General features: G+C 45.0%; 1 protein-coding gene across 1 annotated transcript; it reads left to right on the top strand.

Annotated features, from left to right (window-relative positions):
• Positions 1 to 809: 809 nt before the first annotated feature.
• Positions 810 to 18,586, top strand: PDIA2 (protein disulfide isomerase family A member 2). Its single transcript, XM_075831457.1, has 11 exons — positions 810 to 1,050; positions 13,050 to 13,256; positions 13,400 to 13,533; positions 14,099 to 14,236; positions 14,501 to 14,614; positions 15,558 to 15,683; positions 16,214 to 16,408; positions 16,514 to 16,634; positions 16,906 to 17,087; positions 18,104 to 18,193; positions 18,285 to 18,586. Exons 1-11 carry the CDS (start codon positions 843 to 845, stop codon positions 18,366 to 18,368), a joined length of 1,599 nt encoding a protein of 532 aa, XP_075687572.1. The 5' UTR covers positions 810 to 842; the 3' UTR covers positions 18,369 to 18,586.
• The last annotated feature ends 347 nt before the right edge of the window (positions 18,587 to 18,933 follow it).

Here is an 18,933-nt window from a genome sequence, read left to right as displayed (position 1 = left end):
AATGACAAAAAGACTTGTGGTGCACATATTGAACACTAGGGGGAGCTAGAATCCTACTGATCGCTGCTGGATAGCAAGGTGCTTACTTCTTTATTGCTCCTAATACCGTTATAGTTACGTAAAAATAGGATTAACTAAAAGTAAAACGGAAAGTATTAAAAGACAAAAAGTTATTTTTCTCTGTCAAAAACTATTACAAACATAACTCACAATAATAATAAAAATATAGGGAAAAACACATTGCACACAAAAAAATTGAGTAGGTCATAATATGCAAGGGACTACTCAGCTCTGCTACATCTGTTCTATTTAACATCCATAATACATAACTGAGAATTTCATTAAAGGCTGGGTCATTAGATCATATAGCGACAGCCTGGTGTACGGCCACAAGGTAAGTGTGCGTTGTATGACAGAGTAGTCCTAGGTTGCTATAACATTTAACTAGTAATCAAGGCAGGGCATTTTGATCCCCTTAAAAATAAAATGTAAAAAAACACATGAAAATTTTTTTGGAAAATTTTTGGGGATTTTTTTTTTTTTTTTTAAATACAAGGAGTTCACTTTTTAAATCTACAGTTGTAGCAATATAGCGATCCCGGCAGGTTTCCGTCTGAATGTTAGTCCCTATTGCCCTTCAAGATTTGGCAGCGTCCAGCCCAAGGTTTGATAGGATGAGGTAAATATTTAAACAGGGTCCGGTGTGCTGCATAAACCAGTAGCAATGCTCCACGAGTGCTGGCCATGTCCTCGTCACAACCCCGAGGCTTTATCTGCTCCTACTCTGTTTATAGTCTTTCTTTCAGTCAGGACAGACTGATCCCCCCCCCACTCCACACACCATGAGGTGGTCCCACCTGCTCCTCGGCCTCCTCTTGGCCTTTTGTGTGAAAGCTGAAGACTCCACCAACGCCACCTCCGCAGAATCTTCTGAGTCCTCCAGTGAGGAGAAGACGGATGACCTCCTAGAAGAGGAGAACGTGCTGGTCCTCCACAAGAACAACTTCGACAATGCCCTCCGAACCTACAAGTATCTGCTGGTGGAATTCTGTAAGTATCATCAGGATGACTTGTAATTTTTGTTTTCATTTTCAAGGTGGGTAATGGGGTCATCATCATCAGAACCCAAAAAATCTCAGCCAATAGAAGTCGTTTAGTTCTTTTTTTTTTTTTTTTTTTAATTACTTCGGTATATCAGTGTCTGGGAAAGCTGGGTGACAACTAGTATGGCCGCTCCGCTAGAGGTCGACTCAGCTTTTCTGAAGTCATGACGAGAAAATTCGCCACGGGTGATATAGGGTTGGGTCAATTATTAATGCATAAATAAGCAGATGTACCATTCAGGAGTATGGGAAAGTTGGGTGACAACCAATATGGTGGCCACTACAACTCCCATACTTAGTCTTTCAGTTTATATGGAGTCTATATGGTAAATCTGTTTAGGCAGTAATACATCCTAGGTAGACTTGCCATGCAGAACTCTGGGAAAGATGAGCCTCGGCCCCTATGGGAGTTATAATGGCGCTTAAAATGAACACAGGACTGGAGAGAGGAGATTGTCCGTATGTAGATAATGGCAGCGTAGATAGCAGAGAGCAGCTTTCAGTTATATGGCGACTTATCAATGGGGCTGAAATGCAATGAGAACGGCTTAAAGGGGAAATCATGGGAACCCTACAGAAGAAGTAATCAGCGGGCGTCCGTAAACCAATAAGGGGCCCCAACACCCTATAAAGAAATGTCATAACCAGTCAGTCACATTAATATTCAATTTTAAAGGGGTTAGTGCACTCTACAGAAAGAAGCGGCCCATTTAAAGGGCCCATTCGGGCATTTTGATGTCGTAGAGGGGGGTCCTTCACTCGGGATCCCCCACTATGCGTTCTTTGACGGTCCCGGCCTGTCTATGTATTACATGATAGGTCATTAATGCTAAATTTTTGTATGGGTAGAGGCAGAGATTTAGCCCAACTTACACACAGCTGACAGGTTTGTTACAATGTAGGCAAGTCCCAGGCTAAAAACTCTTACCTACACTCATGCACTGTGCCAAACTCATCAGCTGTGTGAGCGGGACAAGATCAGGACTGGCTTTCAGCTATTAAATAATGTTTCCATACATTGACAGCAAGCAGAGTTCTTGAAAATGAATTAAAACAAGGTGGATTAGGAAGTTGAAGAACTTTTCATTTTATATTGATTAAGATTAATTTACATCAAATAAACTTTGTATTAACTTGTATTGGGAAATTGCTTCAATATTAGTTCCGTGATGTGGATTTAAAGGGGAACTCCACCAAAAATAACTTTTTTCTTTGTATTTATAGACATTAGAGGGCCTTCTAGACCTAATTAATAATATTTTAGCCATTGATTAGTATGCAGAAGGCCATATATGCTTGGGCTCTTGCCTGTACATGCCCAATGGGGGACACCGCCGGACATTTATAATTTCCATAGAGTAGATTTCCTCTCGTGGGAAGGTGACAGGTGTGCGAGTTACGTTAGAGTCGGCCTTCAGATCCCAGCTGCGAATTTTCCCACAAGTCTCATTATCTCCACAGAGATGACGAAGGGCAAACAGCGAATCCGCCACCTCTGGGTGTTATATTTAGATGTGATAATAAAGTTACATACATTTTATTACAGACGCATTCTGGCGTTATATCCACCGGATAATTTTGGATTCAAGTCCGAGCGGCTATTCTATAGAAATCGTGATGGGATTGACCGACTCCTCCCCTGTGATTATCCTCTCATTATAAGTAGATCAATTCCTTCCAATGTCCTCACGTACAGGTGGAGCAGACAACGTGGCATTGTTGCTTATAGCAGCCAATCAGTGGCGGATTAAGTAGACCATAGGCCCCGGGCTGTTCCACAAGCTTGGCCCCCCCCCTCTCCACCACCGCCCTGCCACGCCGTCACATCCTCTTGACAATGGGAATGGTAACACGCATTTGTCTATTAGTCCTGGGTATACAAAGACTTTTTATAGAATACAAGGATTTCCTACAACAGACGTGTCAGGAGAGGGGACAGCTCAATAAATCCAATGACTCACAGGTGATGTCTTCTCTGATGGGAGTCGTTCTCTTTTCTTCGCTTCTCCATCTGACACAGACTGTTATGGCGACTTCTCCTGATGACTGCAGAGTTTCCTGATGAGAAATATTTGCCCCTCGATTCTGCAGCCATTTTCAGCGTCTATAGAAACACAAACATTCAGAATCTAAACACCCTTAATTTGTATTATACCCCAGACCAAACCCCTAAGCAAATTAAGACCCCAGGTCCATACATTAACTCAGACTAATAAATTCAGTCTCAAAGGGGTAACTAAACTTTTAAAAAACTTTTGGCGTGTCATAGTGATATGTCAGAAATTTTGATCGATGGGGGTCCGAGCACTGAGACCCCCACCGATCACTAAAACAAAGCGGCAGAAGTGCCCGGGTGGGCGCTGTTCCACTTAATTTCTGATCGTCTTTCCTCAGCGTGGTGTACGGACTCTCTATCAGAGGAAAGACGATCAGAAACAAAGTGGCTCATCGCTCACCTGAGCGCTTCTGCCGCTTTGTTTTAGCGATTGGTGGGATCTCAATGCCCGGACCCCACCGATCATAACTTTTGACATGTCACTATGATATGTCAATTTAAAAAAAAAAAGTTTAGTTACCCTTTAAGCAGTCAGACACCCCTCCCCTTGCAGTAAAATAACTCCTGAGGGCTATATGGGGGGGGGGGGATTATACTGCAAGAGGGGGTCAGTGCGTCTGACGGCTGAGTGCTCTATGCAAGGGTCTGAGCGTCTGACTCCTATGGCTCTGGGGGGGAGGAGTTATCCCCCCCATAGAGACCTCTGCAGTCATTCAGACGCTCTAACCCCCCCCCCCCCCTCCCTTGCAGTACAATAACTACTGAGGGCTCTATGGGGGAGATTATACTGCAAGGAGGGTTCTGAGCGACTGACTGCAGAGGGCTCTATGGGTGGGAAAAAATTTCACACACAAAAATTTAGAAACTAAGCACCCTATATACAATTCACACTAACACCACACACTGTACATTCAAAACACACACACGGGCGTGGCCAGCAGTCGATGGCGCCGGTCGCATAAACTGAGAGCTCCGCGCCCTGCCACGCAGATCCAGCAGCCTACAGCGGGGAAAGGTGCCTCATATGGGGAAAAAAAGACCCCAAGGGTCTAGACTCACCCCTGCAGCACAGCACCAGGTCGCCGCCGCTCCACCAACGATCGACGGCTACTTTCTTCGGCGGCAAGCCACGCCGCTCCCTCAGCCGCAGCCATCTTGGACAGCCTCGTGTCAGAAGGAAGGGGAGATGTCCGAGCAGGGAGAGGAGACAGTGCCCCACATACAGGGTAAGCTGAATAGCCGGATGGCTAAAGTTCACCCTCCCAGCTCCCCTAAGCTGTCCTCCACCTCGTCCTGTGAACAGCAGGGAAGGGGGTCCCCTATCCCAGGAGCAATGGAGGCCAGGCCACGAGGAGCATCAGCTCAGTCAGAGGCCCCAGTACAACTGCTTGAACCACCAATGTCACAGCCCTCAGCACAAATGGCCCTACAGATTTGGCCTGCACCTAAACCCCAACGGCCCACGATCCAGCAGCCGGGGAGGAGAGACGATCTGGGGGATACACCATCTTTGACCCCCTATGCCCAGGCCCCTGTATATGCCTCAGATTCTGACCTGGAGGATTCAGCCTCACTTCCTTCAGATGTGCCCCCTATGTGGAGGGAATGTTTCTCACAGTTGCCCACTAAAGAGGACTTTAAGAGTATGATACAAGAAGTGAAGGCAGCTTTTCGTTCAGAATTGGCGGGGGTGTCGCAGCATATACAGCAGATTGCTACGAGGGTGGAGGCTCTAGAAGATGACCACGATGCCACTAGGCGCCATGTCTCTGTGATACAGTCTTCAGTGTCCTCCCAGCTGGCGTCCATTAGAGATATGCAACTGCATCTAGAGGATTTGGATAACAGAGGTCGCCGTCATAATATAAGGATAAGGGGCATACCGGAGCCCTCGGGGTCTGAAGATCTTCCCATCGTGTTAGAGACTATCTTTAACGACCTTTTGGGTGCACCCCCGTCTAATCGGATACCGCTTGACAGAGCGCATAGAGCACTGAAACCAAAATCCATTACATCTCAGCCCAGAGATATCATCTGCTGTGTCCAGGATTTCCGCACTAAGGAGGACATTATGCTTAAAGCCCGTCAGCGTAAAGACCTGGAGTATGCCGGTGTGCCGATTCAATTATTCCCGGATCTCTCCTGGATTACGTTACAGAAAAGACGTCTGCTTCGTCCGCTTCTCGCAGCCCTACGGGACCACAATATTATTTATCGATGGGGGTTTCCGTTCTCCCTTACAGCCCGAAGAGATGGTGTTTCTGCAACCCTGAGGTACCCAGGGGATTTGCCTCATTTCTGTGACTCCCTTGGTATACCAACGCCCAAGATGCAGAATTGGGAGACTCCTTTGCCGCCTTCGTCTCCACCTCCAGTCTGGCAGTCGGTCCGAAATAAACGGAGGACCTCTCCAAGACGACAGTCTAACCGAAGTTCACCGAGACCTGATTTGAATTGATGGACGCTGCGCAGATACACGGCACCTCCGTAATATATGTGAAGGAGCCTGGTCACCCATACCAGCTGCTCCCTTCGCCAGTTGCACTATCCTAGGCTAAAAATGCATTTAGGATTATATTTCTGATTTTATGTTGTTTCTCTTTAATTCGTTAACGTAAATTGTGGCAGGGCGCGATTGCCCGGGATACACTTGGCTTTTTCACCCCCTTTTTGTTTTTTCTCGGCCTGTACGTATTTATACGTACTTTTGTACTAGGTTCCTCGACTGTTGAGACCCGACCTCCTTTTTTGATAGGGGTAATTTGTTTTGCAGTTCTCCCTCTGTTTTTAGAGAGAGTTGCAAAGGGTAATATTGTATTACCAGTTTTCTTTTGCTTTAATATCACCCGCCCCAGGGTATAGTATTCTCCCTGGTAGTATTTTCTGAGTGTGTTTGAAATTCATTGATCTCATGCATTTCTCTTTGTTCTCACTGCAGATATGTGTATTGTCTCCCTGGTACGTCTTTACCCCAGTGTCTTTCCCTCCCCTCCTACTTTCATCCGAAATAACACTTGAGACGACAGTGAATCCTCCAAGAACCTCCAAGGTAGAAGGACGCCGTAGAACACTGCTTGCTTTGAAACCGACATGGGACTGGCCCCGACATAACTGTGAGCTGTATACATCCGCACTTTCCACATCATTCTTTGCTCTTTCATACATCTTTGACCATGGTTAAATTTGTCACACTTAATGTCAAGGGTCTCAACTCCAATGTGAAGAGACGCTTGCTTCTCAGGGAGTTGAAATCGCTTGGAGCGGAAGTTGCTTTTCTGCAGGAAACACACTTAGATTCATCCGGAACTTTCCAATTTGCCCGAGGGGCGTATCCTGCTGTGTACTCTGCCTCGTCAGGTCGCAAAAGGGAGGGGGTGGCCATTTTGATAGCAGCTTCCTGCCCCATACAAGTTCACACCTCACATCTAGATCCGAAAGGCAGATATGTTATAATAGAGGGGACTTTGCTTGGACAGCCCATTGTTTTATGTAACGTTTACTCTCCTAATACCGCACAGATTCCATTCCTACGTAGACTCCTTTCTAAACTCCAGAAGCTTCCTAGGGGGGCATGGCTGGTGGGAGGAGATTTTAATGTCCCGTTCTCCACGTCCATGGATAGGGTCTCTCTTACACACGCTACTCCGACGCCCACCCTTACAGGACTTTCTACACGTTTTAGGCAACTAATTAGAGAGCACCAGCTCTATGATTTGTGGCGAGTGGATCACCCAGGTGATAGGTCCTATACCTTCTTCTCCCATACGCACAGCACTCATACACGCTTAGATTACTTTTTTGGTAATGTCCCTGCCCTCCGTGCGCTCCAGGGGGCGAATATAGACCCCATCTCTTGGTCAGATCACGCACCAGTTTCTGTGTCCCTACAGATAGGGAAACCAAATACGAGAGTATGTCATTGGCGCTTAAACGAAACTTTGATTAAGTCCCCTGCTCTTAGGGACAGCCTGGCCGGACATATGCGGGAATTTTATGCACTTAATGAGGGATCGGTTCCTTCAGTATCCACTCTTTGGGAGGCGCATAAGGCGGTGATGAGAGGGCAATGCATAGTAATGGGATCTAGATTGAAAAGAGACTCTCGGGCCAAGCGGGTGGCTCTCCATCGGACAATTACTAAGTTGGAGAGAGAAATGGGGATTAAACCGGCGGTCCCGACACTACGGAAATTGATAGAGGCTAGAGCACAACTCAATTACTTAGCTATGAAGGGGGTAGAAAAGTCATTACTATACACAAAAAGGAAATATTACGACAAAGGTAATAAGGCGCACTCGCTTCTGGCCAGACTATTGCGGGATCAGGCGACTGTTCGTACTCCACAGGCGGTTCGGGATAAGGCGGGCATACTCCAGCATCACCCAGACACGATAGCCACACTTTTTCATGACTATTATAAATCCTTATACCACCTGCCAAATACCTTACCACCCGATCCGGCTCGTCGGAGGGAAACGCTGCAAGCATATCTCTCTTCCTGTGCTCTCCCTAAACTGAAAGAGGAGGAGCTTTCATCCCTGAATGCCCCGATCTCTGCGGAGGAATTGTTTGATATATTGAAGGACCTCCCTAGTGGTAAGGCCCCTGGACCAGATGGCTTTACATATGGGTATTATAAGACCTTTGCAGAGATCTTGGTTCCACGGATGGCTTCCTTATTTAATGAATTCCTTCAGGGTTCTCCCATCCCTCAAACATTCCTGCATTCTCATATCACGCTGATCCCTAAACCGGGTAGAGACCACGCAGAGTGCTCCAATTACAGACCCATAGCCCTTCTGAATTCGGATCTAAAAATTTTCACCCGTCTTCTAGCTAATAGACTCAATGTTTGGCTCCCTTCTTTGATTCACAAAGACCAAGTGGGCTTTGTGCCTCTTAGGCAAGGAGGAGACAACACACGAAGGGCCCTTGACCTCATTGATGCCCTCCAAAAGCAAAAGGAATCGGCGATCCTTCTTAGTCTAGATGCAGAGAAGGCGTTTGACCGCTTGGGATGGCCATTTATGTTCGAAACTCTAAATTCATTTGGGATTTCGGGCCCTTATTTGACAGCGCTGCGTGGTCTCTACTCCAAACCAACAGCGGCAATTAAACTCCCACACTCCACCTCCCCTCCGTTTCAAATCTGGAATGGTACACGTCAGGGGTGTCCCCTATCCCCACTTTTATTTGTGCTATGCATAGAACCTTTAGCAGCTCAAATACGGAAATCCAGGGATATAGCGGGGGTCCAGATACAAGATAAAGAGTTTAAGGTTTCCCTGTTTGCAGATGACGTCCTCTTGACTATCACTAAACCTCATACCTCCCTCCCTAACCTTACTACAGTTCTCCGTAGGTATGGGAGGCTGTCAGGATATAAAACTAATACATCTAAAACGGAAGCGCTCCCTCTTAATGTCCCACACCAGGAGCTCCAGCTACTCAAACACAACTACACCTACAACTGGAAGGAAACCTCCCTGACTTACTTAGGAGTTCAACTCACTCCCTCCTATACGTCGGTTTACAAGGCTAATTTCCCCTCTCTGTTTGTAGAGCTACGTCAGCTAATGGCCAGGTGGGATCCTCTTCCCATGTCATTTTTTGGGCGCATAGCAGCGGTCAAAATGACCTTGCTCCCTAAATTACTGTACTACTTTGAGACTTTGCCGGTAGCAGTACCTATGAAGGAATTGCGGGCCATGCAGTCTTCTATCCTCAGGTTCATATGGCACTCCGGCAGACATCGAATTCCGAAATCAGTTTTATTATCGGGTCGATCTGCGGGTGGGCTATCGGTCCCTGATGTGGTGAAGTACTACTGGGCGGCACACCTCCGTCGCATACCCAGCTGGGTGTCTTTAAGGGCGTACAATAAATGGACCGAAATAGAGAAGCTATGGATGGCCCCGGTCCACCCAAACTCCCTGTTATGGGGTGACCCACTGGTAATGCCGACTGCATCTTTATTGGGTCCCATGAGATTTCAAAGGGAGGTGTGGGAAACCAGTAAAAACCGCTTCCATTTGGCATCGGGTTGCCCGCCCTTGACTTCGGTACTCTACACTCCCACTATTCCGGGGGGCACTACCTCCCGAATAGTCCGATTGTGGACGGGAATTGAGGTATTTCACCTGGCTGATATGGTTGATCCCCACACGCAAGAGCTTCACCCGTTTTCATACTTTCAAAAACATCATAATATTCCCTCCGCTGCGTTCTTTCACTATCTTCAGGTTAGACATTACATGCAGCAAACTTTTAGATCCACGCGGGTTACTGCACCTACAAGCTTCGAAAGGTTATGTCGGTATGCTACCACCACTAGGGGGCTTATCTCAGCCATTTATGCATTATTGCTATCCCCGGAGGGTTCCCCTCCGCCTGGGCATAGATACATGTTGAAGTGGGAGGCCTTACTGAATAAATCCATCCCGCTCTCATTGTGGCAGATTATTTGGTCGCAAGCAGCTAAAACCTCCATCTGCACTGCATATAAGGAAAACCAATATAAAATCCTTATGTTTTGGTACCACACCCCTGCCTTTCTGCATAGCTTCAATCCGGGTATTCCGTCGGAATGCTGGCGTTGTAGAGGTCAGAGAGGTGATCTGTTCCATATTTTCTGGAGCTGTTCACTGGTACAACAGTATTGGTTGGAAGTTAAGAACTTGGCATTGGCGGTGTTGCAGCAGGATATTCCCTTAGACCCTCTTCATTACCTCCTAAATGTTCCCCCTAGGTCTTTGGGGAAATCACCAGCTCGACTCTTTCGACACTTTCTCACAGCCGCTAAGACGTTGATAGCATGGAAATGGAGACAGATAACCCCTCCCTCCCACATCGACTTAGTAACTAGAATTAGGGAAATACGTACAATGGAGCATATGACGGCCTCTATTGACAATGAACTGGACAGGTTCAAAGTGGTGTGGGACCCGTGGGACAAGTATTGGATACAGGGAACTCAAGATTAGGTGGTAGGTGGAGCTCCGACTATCCCCCCCCTCCTCACCCCCTTAAACCCCTGTGTTTTTTCCCAGATGTTTTGTCTGTCTATTGAAAGTTACTGTCTTACTATGTGAATTGCATGGCCCTTCATGCTGTTCTAAGTTATATGTATATTTTTGAAAAATTTTCAATAAAAACACAGTTGAAACCAAAACACACACACACACGCACACACTTACACTATATAGACTTACATTATACACACTATAAACTCTATACACACAGCACACACTACATAGACTTACACTATATACACTATACACACACACACACTATATAGACTTACACTATACACATCACACACTATGTTCCCTATAGACACACCACACTTACCAGAGTCTCTTCCTAGGCGGTGCTTGTGCTAGGGTACAGCCTCCAGGACCTTGATAATGTGACTGTGATGTCACCACCTTTATCTCCTACTTGCAGTCTTTCCGCTATCATGCAGCTGCTGGAGGTTTAGACAGATGGGACAGTGCACAGCAGCACAGAGGAGCTGACTGTCGGGGAGACTCCAGCACCTGCCCATCACTATGTCTGACAGTCCGCTCTCTACAGCTGATGTGCTCTGCTGTGCCGTCCGCCCCATTCCCTGGCCGCAATTGACTCCCCATGCACGTGCCCCCCCCTTCATCAGCACGTGGGACGGATGACCGCGAGAATGCGGCCGCAGTAACCCCGGATATTTTTTTTTTAACTTATGTGCGGTTTGGGCGGCCATGGGCCGCGGGCAGCCGCCCGAACCGCCCATATGAGGATCCGCCACTGCAGCCAATCAGATTGCAGATATTAGATCACGAAAGGAGTTATCTGTTTGGTTGCCATGGACGTCTGCTTCCACCTCTGTCCGCGCGGTTTTTTATACGTGAGGACGGTGAAGGCGAATCTAATTGAATAATTATTTAAATTATTATAATATAAACATATAATGGAAATATATATTATGAAATATTGATAAAATCAGCACAGCAGTAATAATCATCAATTATCAGAACATAACTAATAAAATGACGATATTATAATGTCACAGTGATTATATTACACCAATAAATTCTTTAGGCTACAGTCACACGACAGTGGGAAAAAAAATGGCCATGAAAAACGGGTCAACTCACAGTATTTCATGGCCATTTTGCAACAGTGTATCCAGATTTTCATCCATTTCCAGTCCGTCTGTCACTTTTTCATGGCCGTTTATGGATGGGTTTAATTTGTCAGGGTTTTTTGTCCCAAGCCCCTGAAAACACCACAGTGTCCATGTAGATAGTGCCCACATAGTGCCCATTGTAGATAGTGCCATTGCCCTCATAGTGCCCACTGTAGATAGTGCCACAGTGCCCACATATCAAGTGGCATAGTGCCCAAATACAAAGTGCCAGAGCCCATAGTGCCACACCCCCATATAGTGCCACAGTGCCCATGTAGATAGCAGCACCCCCCTGTAGATAGCACCCTCCTGAAGATAGCACCAACCCCCCCTTATAGATAGCACCCCCCTGTAGATAGCACCACCCCTTCCCCATAAATGGCACCTCCCCCTTGTAGATAGCGCCACTGTAGCTCCCTGTAGGAGCAGAATCCCTCTGGCCGGGGATTACAATCCTAGAGGTAGCCCCTGATATCTCTGTCCATATATGGACAGTGATGTCAGGAGCTCCAAGAGCGGAATCCCCTGCCAGAGCGTTTCCGCCGCTCGAGCCAGGGGATGCCACTACTGGAGAAGCCCCTGGCGTCACTATCCATATATGGACAGTGACGTCAGCGGCTAACTCTAAGAGCGGAATCCCCTGCCAGAGCATCGGCAGTGCTCTGGCCAGGGATTCCGCTCCAGAAGTAGCCCCTGATGTCACTGTCCATATATGGATAGTGACGCCAGGGGCTTCTCCAGTAGTGGAATCCCCTGGACAGAGCGTCGGAAACGCTCTGGCAGGGAATTCCGTTCTTGGAGCTCCTGACCTCACTGTCCATATATGGACAGAGAGGGCTCCGGCTGGGGATTCCTCTCCTACAGATAGTTACAGTGCCGCCATCTACGGGGGTGTGTGCCATCTACGGGGGTGCTATCTATAGGGGGAGGTCAGAGGAAGCCCCTGACGTCACTGTCCATATATGGACAGTGACGTTAAGGGCTTTCCCAAGACAGGAGTCCTTGGCCAGAGATCTTGCGATGCTCTGGCCGGGGACTCCATAGTTGAAAGCCCTAACTTCACTGTCCATATATGGACAGTAATGTCAAGGGCTTCCCTGGGCTCAGCGTACAAAGTAGCGCTGTGTGCGGGGAGTCCTTGGCCAGGATCAATTTTTACCGGCCGTTACAAGGATTGAGTCCTGAAAAATGGCCGTTAAAAACTGATCCTTTGACCGCTATGGGAGTCGTGGGGCTGTGAAAATGGCAAAAAATAGGACATGTCCTATTTTTTGACGACCAGTATTCACAGGCCGTTAAAAAAACCCGTAGTGAATACACCCATAGAACTGCTTCTGAAAACGGCCGTGTCAAAAATAATATATAATACTGATATTAAAAGAGTTTTCTGCTTTAGAAAATACCTTTTCATTAAGTATCCCAACAATAAGCTGATCACATACAGTTCCACTTCTGGGACCCCAGTGATCAGTTAAATTCTGTGAAGGAACCTGATTGCAAGTACACAATTCCCCTGCAGCGCCACCACAGGAGAAATAAAGTATTACACTTTTTGTATTGGAATCAATGGGCTGTCTGTATAATGAATGGATGTTCCAGGTCCTCCAGTGCAAGAGATGCCTTTAGTGGCCGCTCTCCACCTTGGCCGATAGGAGGTGCCCCAGAAAATAAATGTGAAGCTATAACAGAAATATTTTACATATTTTAATTCTTTTTTGAAATTCAGATGCCCCATGGTGCGGCCATTGCAAGGAGCTGGCCCCAAAATATAGTAAAGCTGCAGAAGACCTGAAGGAACAGACATCAGAGGCTCGTCTCGCCAAAGTGGACGCCACCGAAGACAAAGATCTCGCCAATGAGTTTGGTGTCAATGGATATCCTACATTAAAGTTCTTCCAAAATGGAAACAGAACTGGTCACATTGATTATGGAGGTAACAATAAAATCTGACCCATAACTAATAAAAATGATGTCACCGATGTGAGATAGATACGATATTCCATGATTTTAGATCGGTCTGGTCATACTAGTCGTAAAATATTTTAAAAAAATATTAAAATGTTACTTACCTTGTAGGCAGGAGAGACACTGAGGGCTTTGTCAGATGGATGCTGAGGAGGATGGAACCCGCAGCCGTGGTGGTTGAGACAGTATCAGCCGCTGAGGAGTTCATCAAATCTCATGAACATACTGTGATTGGTTTCTTCAAGGTAAAAGATACAGTCCCATGCATGGGCGTAGCTTTAGGTGATGCAAAGGTAGCACCAGGTCCTAGTGGGTGCCTGAGGGGACCCTCAGCTACATAAAAAGACTTGAGCATAATCAATGATACATGGTTGGTAGGGGCCGTTACAGATTTTGCACTGGTGCCTAGGAGCTTCTAGTTAGGCCTCTGGCCCCATGCAGTTCAATGTTAGCACCACCCTCTTGAAGTATCTTGAAGGCCCAGAGATCTCCAGCTTGGAAGAGCTTTGTGGAACCCTTCAGTCTAGACATCAGTGGAGATCTCATCTCAGGAACCCCAACTAATGAGATCTCCTGATATGTCTCAATGACATATCGTATTCTATGGAACGGTGAACTTGCCCTTGAATCCTCCACCAAGTAGATCTGATGGAAACCCCAAGGCTGAGATGACACAGTAGATCTTATTGTGTTATGAGCAGTCCTGGTCGGTGGTTTCTATAGACAGTCCTGAGAATCTATGTCTGTATCACCTGAGGTTGACTTTACCCATCTCAACTTTTTGATGATTTTATTTTTGTAATTCTCCAGGATCCTGAGGACGCTGACCTGAAAATATTCAATGAGGTTGCATCAAACACTGAAGACTTCAACTTTGCGATTGCTCATAAAGAAGAAATACTCAAGAAATACGGAGTTACTAAAGACAGCGTCATCTTTTTCAAGAGTGTACGAGCTCGTCCTTCATACATTATGTCTTGTTGGGAATAATTACTGTATATTGAGCTTCAGTTTTGGGGTTTTGTTGGGATTTAAATATTTGGGTCTTAGTTTTGGGTTCTTCATGGTCTTGATGGGAACTCTTTTGGGACCACTATGATTTAATGACTGGTGTTCTCCATCCAATGCTTCACAAAGACGGGAGGTTGTACATTACCATCGATTTGGTACAATATATATGACTTTTTGCTTTTTTATTTCCTTTTTAAATAGCCTGAAGGGAAATACGAGTACAAAGGAGATGAGGATCTGGGTTTCGACAAAGAGGAGCTTGTTAGGTTCCTTATGGTCAACAGCATGGATCTGGTCACAGAATACAACGATCAGGTATATGAAGGCTTTAGAGTTCTGTAACAAATTGCTATACAAAAGTCTTCTGCAGCCAAAGTAAAGTTGGTCATTGATGAGACTTTCCCCACAAGCTCATGTCTATGAGGACAGCTCAACTTCTTCAATGCTTTTTTGAAGGTTTTTGTCCTTAAAGGGGCTGTCTTGTTTAGAAAACCCATTTTCATCCTGATTTAATAGAGAGGGGTCCCTCTTTGAGGAGCTTCATCAACCGGCCAGAGTGAAGAGCGGCGACAACTAGCGTCTATCACTCTGGAGGACCTGGTACGTCGTGCATTACCTGGATAGCCCATTGATTTCAATACTTCTTTTCTCCTGTGGTGGCACTGCAGGGAAATTGAACACTTGCCACTCTATCCCCCACAGATTACTGCAGATCATTGGGGGACCCTTTTAACAAAAAGATTGCCCAAATCAGAGAACCCCTTTAGGTTTAGTGCTACTACTGTTGATATTAAGCGATATATTAAAGGGGGTTCTCATCACAAAGAACCCCTTTCATATGGGCACCGGTGCGGCGATCGGCTGATCACCCTGTATCTTGCTCCCGACACTCCCCCTGCAAACAGCTGATTTTGCTGCGGCCAGCCACGCACCTCCCCCTGCAGAGGAAATTTAGTATTACATTGCAGCTCTCTGTTCTGGCTCGAAGAACGGGTCCCGAGCAAGGTACCCCCTCGTTGACAGCCATATGCCCTTATAGGACATATGGACAGGAGTGATCTTCATGAGACAACCCCTTTGAAAAACTGAATCTCAATGCAAGTTTCTTGTAGGCAAAATAATTAAATTTGACTGCATCAACATTACAACAGATGATTTTGAATATTTTCAATTTTTTAAATTGATGTAAAAAAAATATTCTTCTTTTATGTGTATTTTTTTTATTTTTTTAAATATATATATTTTTTAAAATTAACAGACGTCAGAAAAAATCTTCGCAGCCAAGATTCCCAACCACTTATTACTATTTATTAATAAAACCATTGAAGATCAACTTCAACTCCTGGAGAACTTCCGACAGGCAGCACCGGATTTCAAAGGAAAGGTAAGGACTCATCCGCTGACCTAATAAAGTCACACATTACAGTTTGGCATGGGAAGATTCTGGGCCCTATTCGGCTATGATGACATCATACAGGGGGTCCCCTTTTGGCACTCCCCCTAGTAGTCAAAACAGCTCCCGCTCTAGAGGACTCAACGCACCAATGTCATGTATAGTTGACCATTCATGGTCTCTATGTAATACCACATACGTAGGCGAGAGAGAACGCCTGATCGCTGGGTGTTGGCAAAGCAGGACTTGGGATGAACAACTTCCTTCCAGTGACCACTTCAACGAGTGTAGACACATGTATGAAACCGGTGGTCACCCAGACAAGAACAGAAGATGCTGCTAGGCAACCTGAACTCACTTAACCAGCAAAACGTATGGAGTGGGGGCTACAGGAAGAGAAATAACTAACCCTAATCCTTGAGCGTACCAAAGTATATATTACCGATGCTATGTGTATGCAATTACCGCAATGGAGTTTTCCTTTAATTTTTTGAAAAATTTTCACTTTTTTTATCCTACAGATCCTATTTGTGGTAATTAATTCCGATGGGCCTCATTCAGGGGTTCTGGAGTACTTTGGACTCACTAACGCAGATATTCCCACCATCCGTTTGATCAACATTGAGCAGGTGAAGAAGTTTATCTTCAATAACGACATAATAACGGCCGAGACCGTCAAAGAATTTTGCCAGGCGGTGCTGGATGGTAAACTAAAGGTACCGATAACGATTACAAGAATCATGAGATTTGAGATTTTCCGCTCCAGAATCCCGTATAATTATTTTTCGCTGATTATTATACGTTTCTTGCTTTGAATTTAGCAAAATCTGTTAAGTGAAGAAATTCCCGAAGACTGGGATAAGAAGCCTGTTAAAGTTCTCGTTGGCAAGAACTTCGAAAACGTCGCGTACGACGAGACGAAGAACGTTTTTGTAGAATTCTGTAAGTACATAAGAAACATCCACCATCAGAATGGTTGTCCTCTTGCTGGCAAACTACCGAAGAATTGCCTAGAATAATCAGTTTGGCACTTTCCTTAAAGTATTTGAACACCATTTCACATTTCCAGCATCTATTATGCTCCAGAGCTGTATTCACACTTCTGCTGGTTGTTATTAAAAACAGTATTATTTCCTTTCCGCTAGACCAAAGCTGTAAGATAAACTTGATGGAAAGCGATTTCTGGTTAACCCATGTAACTCTCCTGTTGTAGACGCGCCTTGGTGTACTCACTGTAAGGAGCTGGAACCCATTTGGGAGGAGCTTGGCGAAAAATACAAGGACCATGAAAATGTCATCATCGCTAAAATAGATGGCACCGCAAATGAAATTGATGGGCTGAGAGTAAGAGGTTACCCGAACCTGAGGTTCTTCCCTGCAGGACCAGGCCGAAAGGTTAGATGTGTATGAGCACCAATCAACATCAATCTTATAATGCAGTTAATAGCCTAAATTATGGTAATATATAGCAAGCTCCGCCTACAATCCCCGTCACGGCGTAGTCAACAAAATGTACAAATCACCATCTCTAAAATAAATGACAACTAAAACATAATGAAGATTAATTTCAAAGCTCATATCTGCCGTGTAGAAAAAAATATATGTATGTTACTATCTGGATACCATCAGCAAGCCAAGTAGCTGCTGTTGATTTTACTACTTAGGACTTGTGTGAATAAATAAAAAATAAATAGAATAAAAAAAACAGGCTCTTTAACACACACACACACACACACACACACACACACACACAATCACAATTATTAACACAGATTCACCCATGTGCACTCAGAGTACTATACAGACATTACAGATCCGTCAACAGCAGCTTGTTGACAGATTCTAGGTAGATGTTTTGCAAAACTGCACTAAGTAAGGCTTTGTTGACATCTGCATTGTAGGCGCAGTTAAGGGCCCCAGTCACAGTTCCCGCAGGGATTACTGGAAATTTCCAGAGACAATAGCGCAGCATGCTGCGCTATTGTGTCCGCTAAAATCATGGACTCCCCAGCGGAAAGCCGACTGAACCCATTAAAGTCAATGGGTTCTGTCGGCGTCCGTTGCATCAATTATTCCCTTGTTCTGCTCCTCTGATGGAGCAGAACGGCGGAATATCACAAAGCAGGTGTGAACAGAGCCTTAAAAATAGGAAAAAAAAGGTAATAGATATCAAAGCAGCTGTATTATATATTCCCAGTGTAATCACCCAAAGACAGAACAAGCGACGTTTAAGTTAAATATATTGTGAAAATACATGTAAAAACATTCATTATATAAAAATATGCAGATTTCTACTGTGACCAACGAAAAATGAATTTACATATTCCAGAATTTTGCATTTTAAATCCGCACCTGTGCATTTTCAGGTGAATGACGTACAATTTAAGTGACAATTTTTATTTTGTATGCAGATGATTGAGTACACGAAGAATAGGACCCTGGAACTCTTCACCAAATTTATTGACAGCGGTGGCGAGCTGCCCGTGGATGAAGAGGAAAAGGTTGGTATTTTTTTTTTCCGGCATTCAATAGAAATAAAAATACCAAAAAAATTACAAAAAAAATATCTAAACCAACTTTTTGCGTCTACAGATAATAGAAGATTTGAAAGCAGATCAACAAAAAGATATTAAAGTGGAAGACGACACTCCAGAGAAGTCGAAAGATGAATTGTAGTCATGTGACCGAAACACACCAAGTAACTTTTTGCAATACTAATGGACATTGTGGCCGTCCAGTTGAGCAAAAATGTCACAGAAATTTAAACGTTTACCGATTTATAAGCCTAAAACAAATAAGTGTTTTTACAGTACGGAGATTTATTTATCTATTATCCAGTTTGTTTGTTTTTTTAAATTGAAGGCTTCCAACAATACAAAAAGTAAAAATATAAAATGCTCCAAAAACCCTCCGAATTGAATTTTTTTAAAAATCTTGACATCTTAAAAACGCTGATATGCAAAAAAATTTTCCTCTACCCCATAAAATGCATGAAGTTGAGCACCATATTACTCAGACATTTCTTAAAGGACAAGTCCAGGCAAACGGATACGCAGGGCCTGGGAGGGGCGGAGCAAGACACAGGGATTCATCACAACATCAGAAAGAATGCCCTGGTCATACTCCAAGCGTAACACTATCAATTCTATCTGGAGCGCTCCTTTAATTGTAATTTTTTTGAGGTTCTGTTCACACGATGTATATCTGGTGTATACAGCTGGAAACGCTCCTGACACGTAGG

The sequence above is a fragment of the Rhinoderma darwinii genome, chromosome 6, assembly GCF_050947455.1.
Source record: "Rhinoderma darwinii isolate aRhiDar2 chromosome 6, aRhiDar2.hap1, whole genome shotgun sequence".
Taxonomy (NCBI): Eukaryota; Metazoa; Chordata; class Amphibia; order Anura; family Rhinodermatidae; genus Rhinoderma; species Rhinoderma darwinii.
Note: the sequence above shows the minus strand (reverse complement) of the source record. Positions and strands in the feature narration are given on the sequence as shown.

Bases quoted from the DNA above. Each gene is read 5' to 3' on its own strand.
- PDIA2 (XM_075831457.1), top strand. From the start codon at position 843: ATGAGGTGGTCCCACCTGCTCCTCGGCCTCCTCTTGGCCTTTTGTGTG. The intron at 1,051-13,049 runs GTAAGTATCATC...TTTGAAATTCAG, and splicing joins GTATCTGCTGGTGGAATTCT to ATGCCCCATGGTGCGGCCAT. The intron at 16,409-16,513 runs GTACCGATAACG...CTTTGAATTTAG, and splicing joins TGCTGGATGGTAAACTAAAG to CAAAATCTGTTAAGTGAAGA.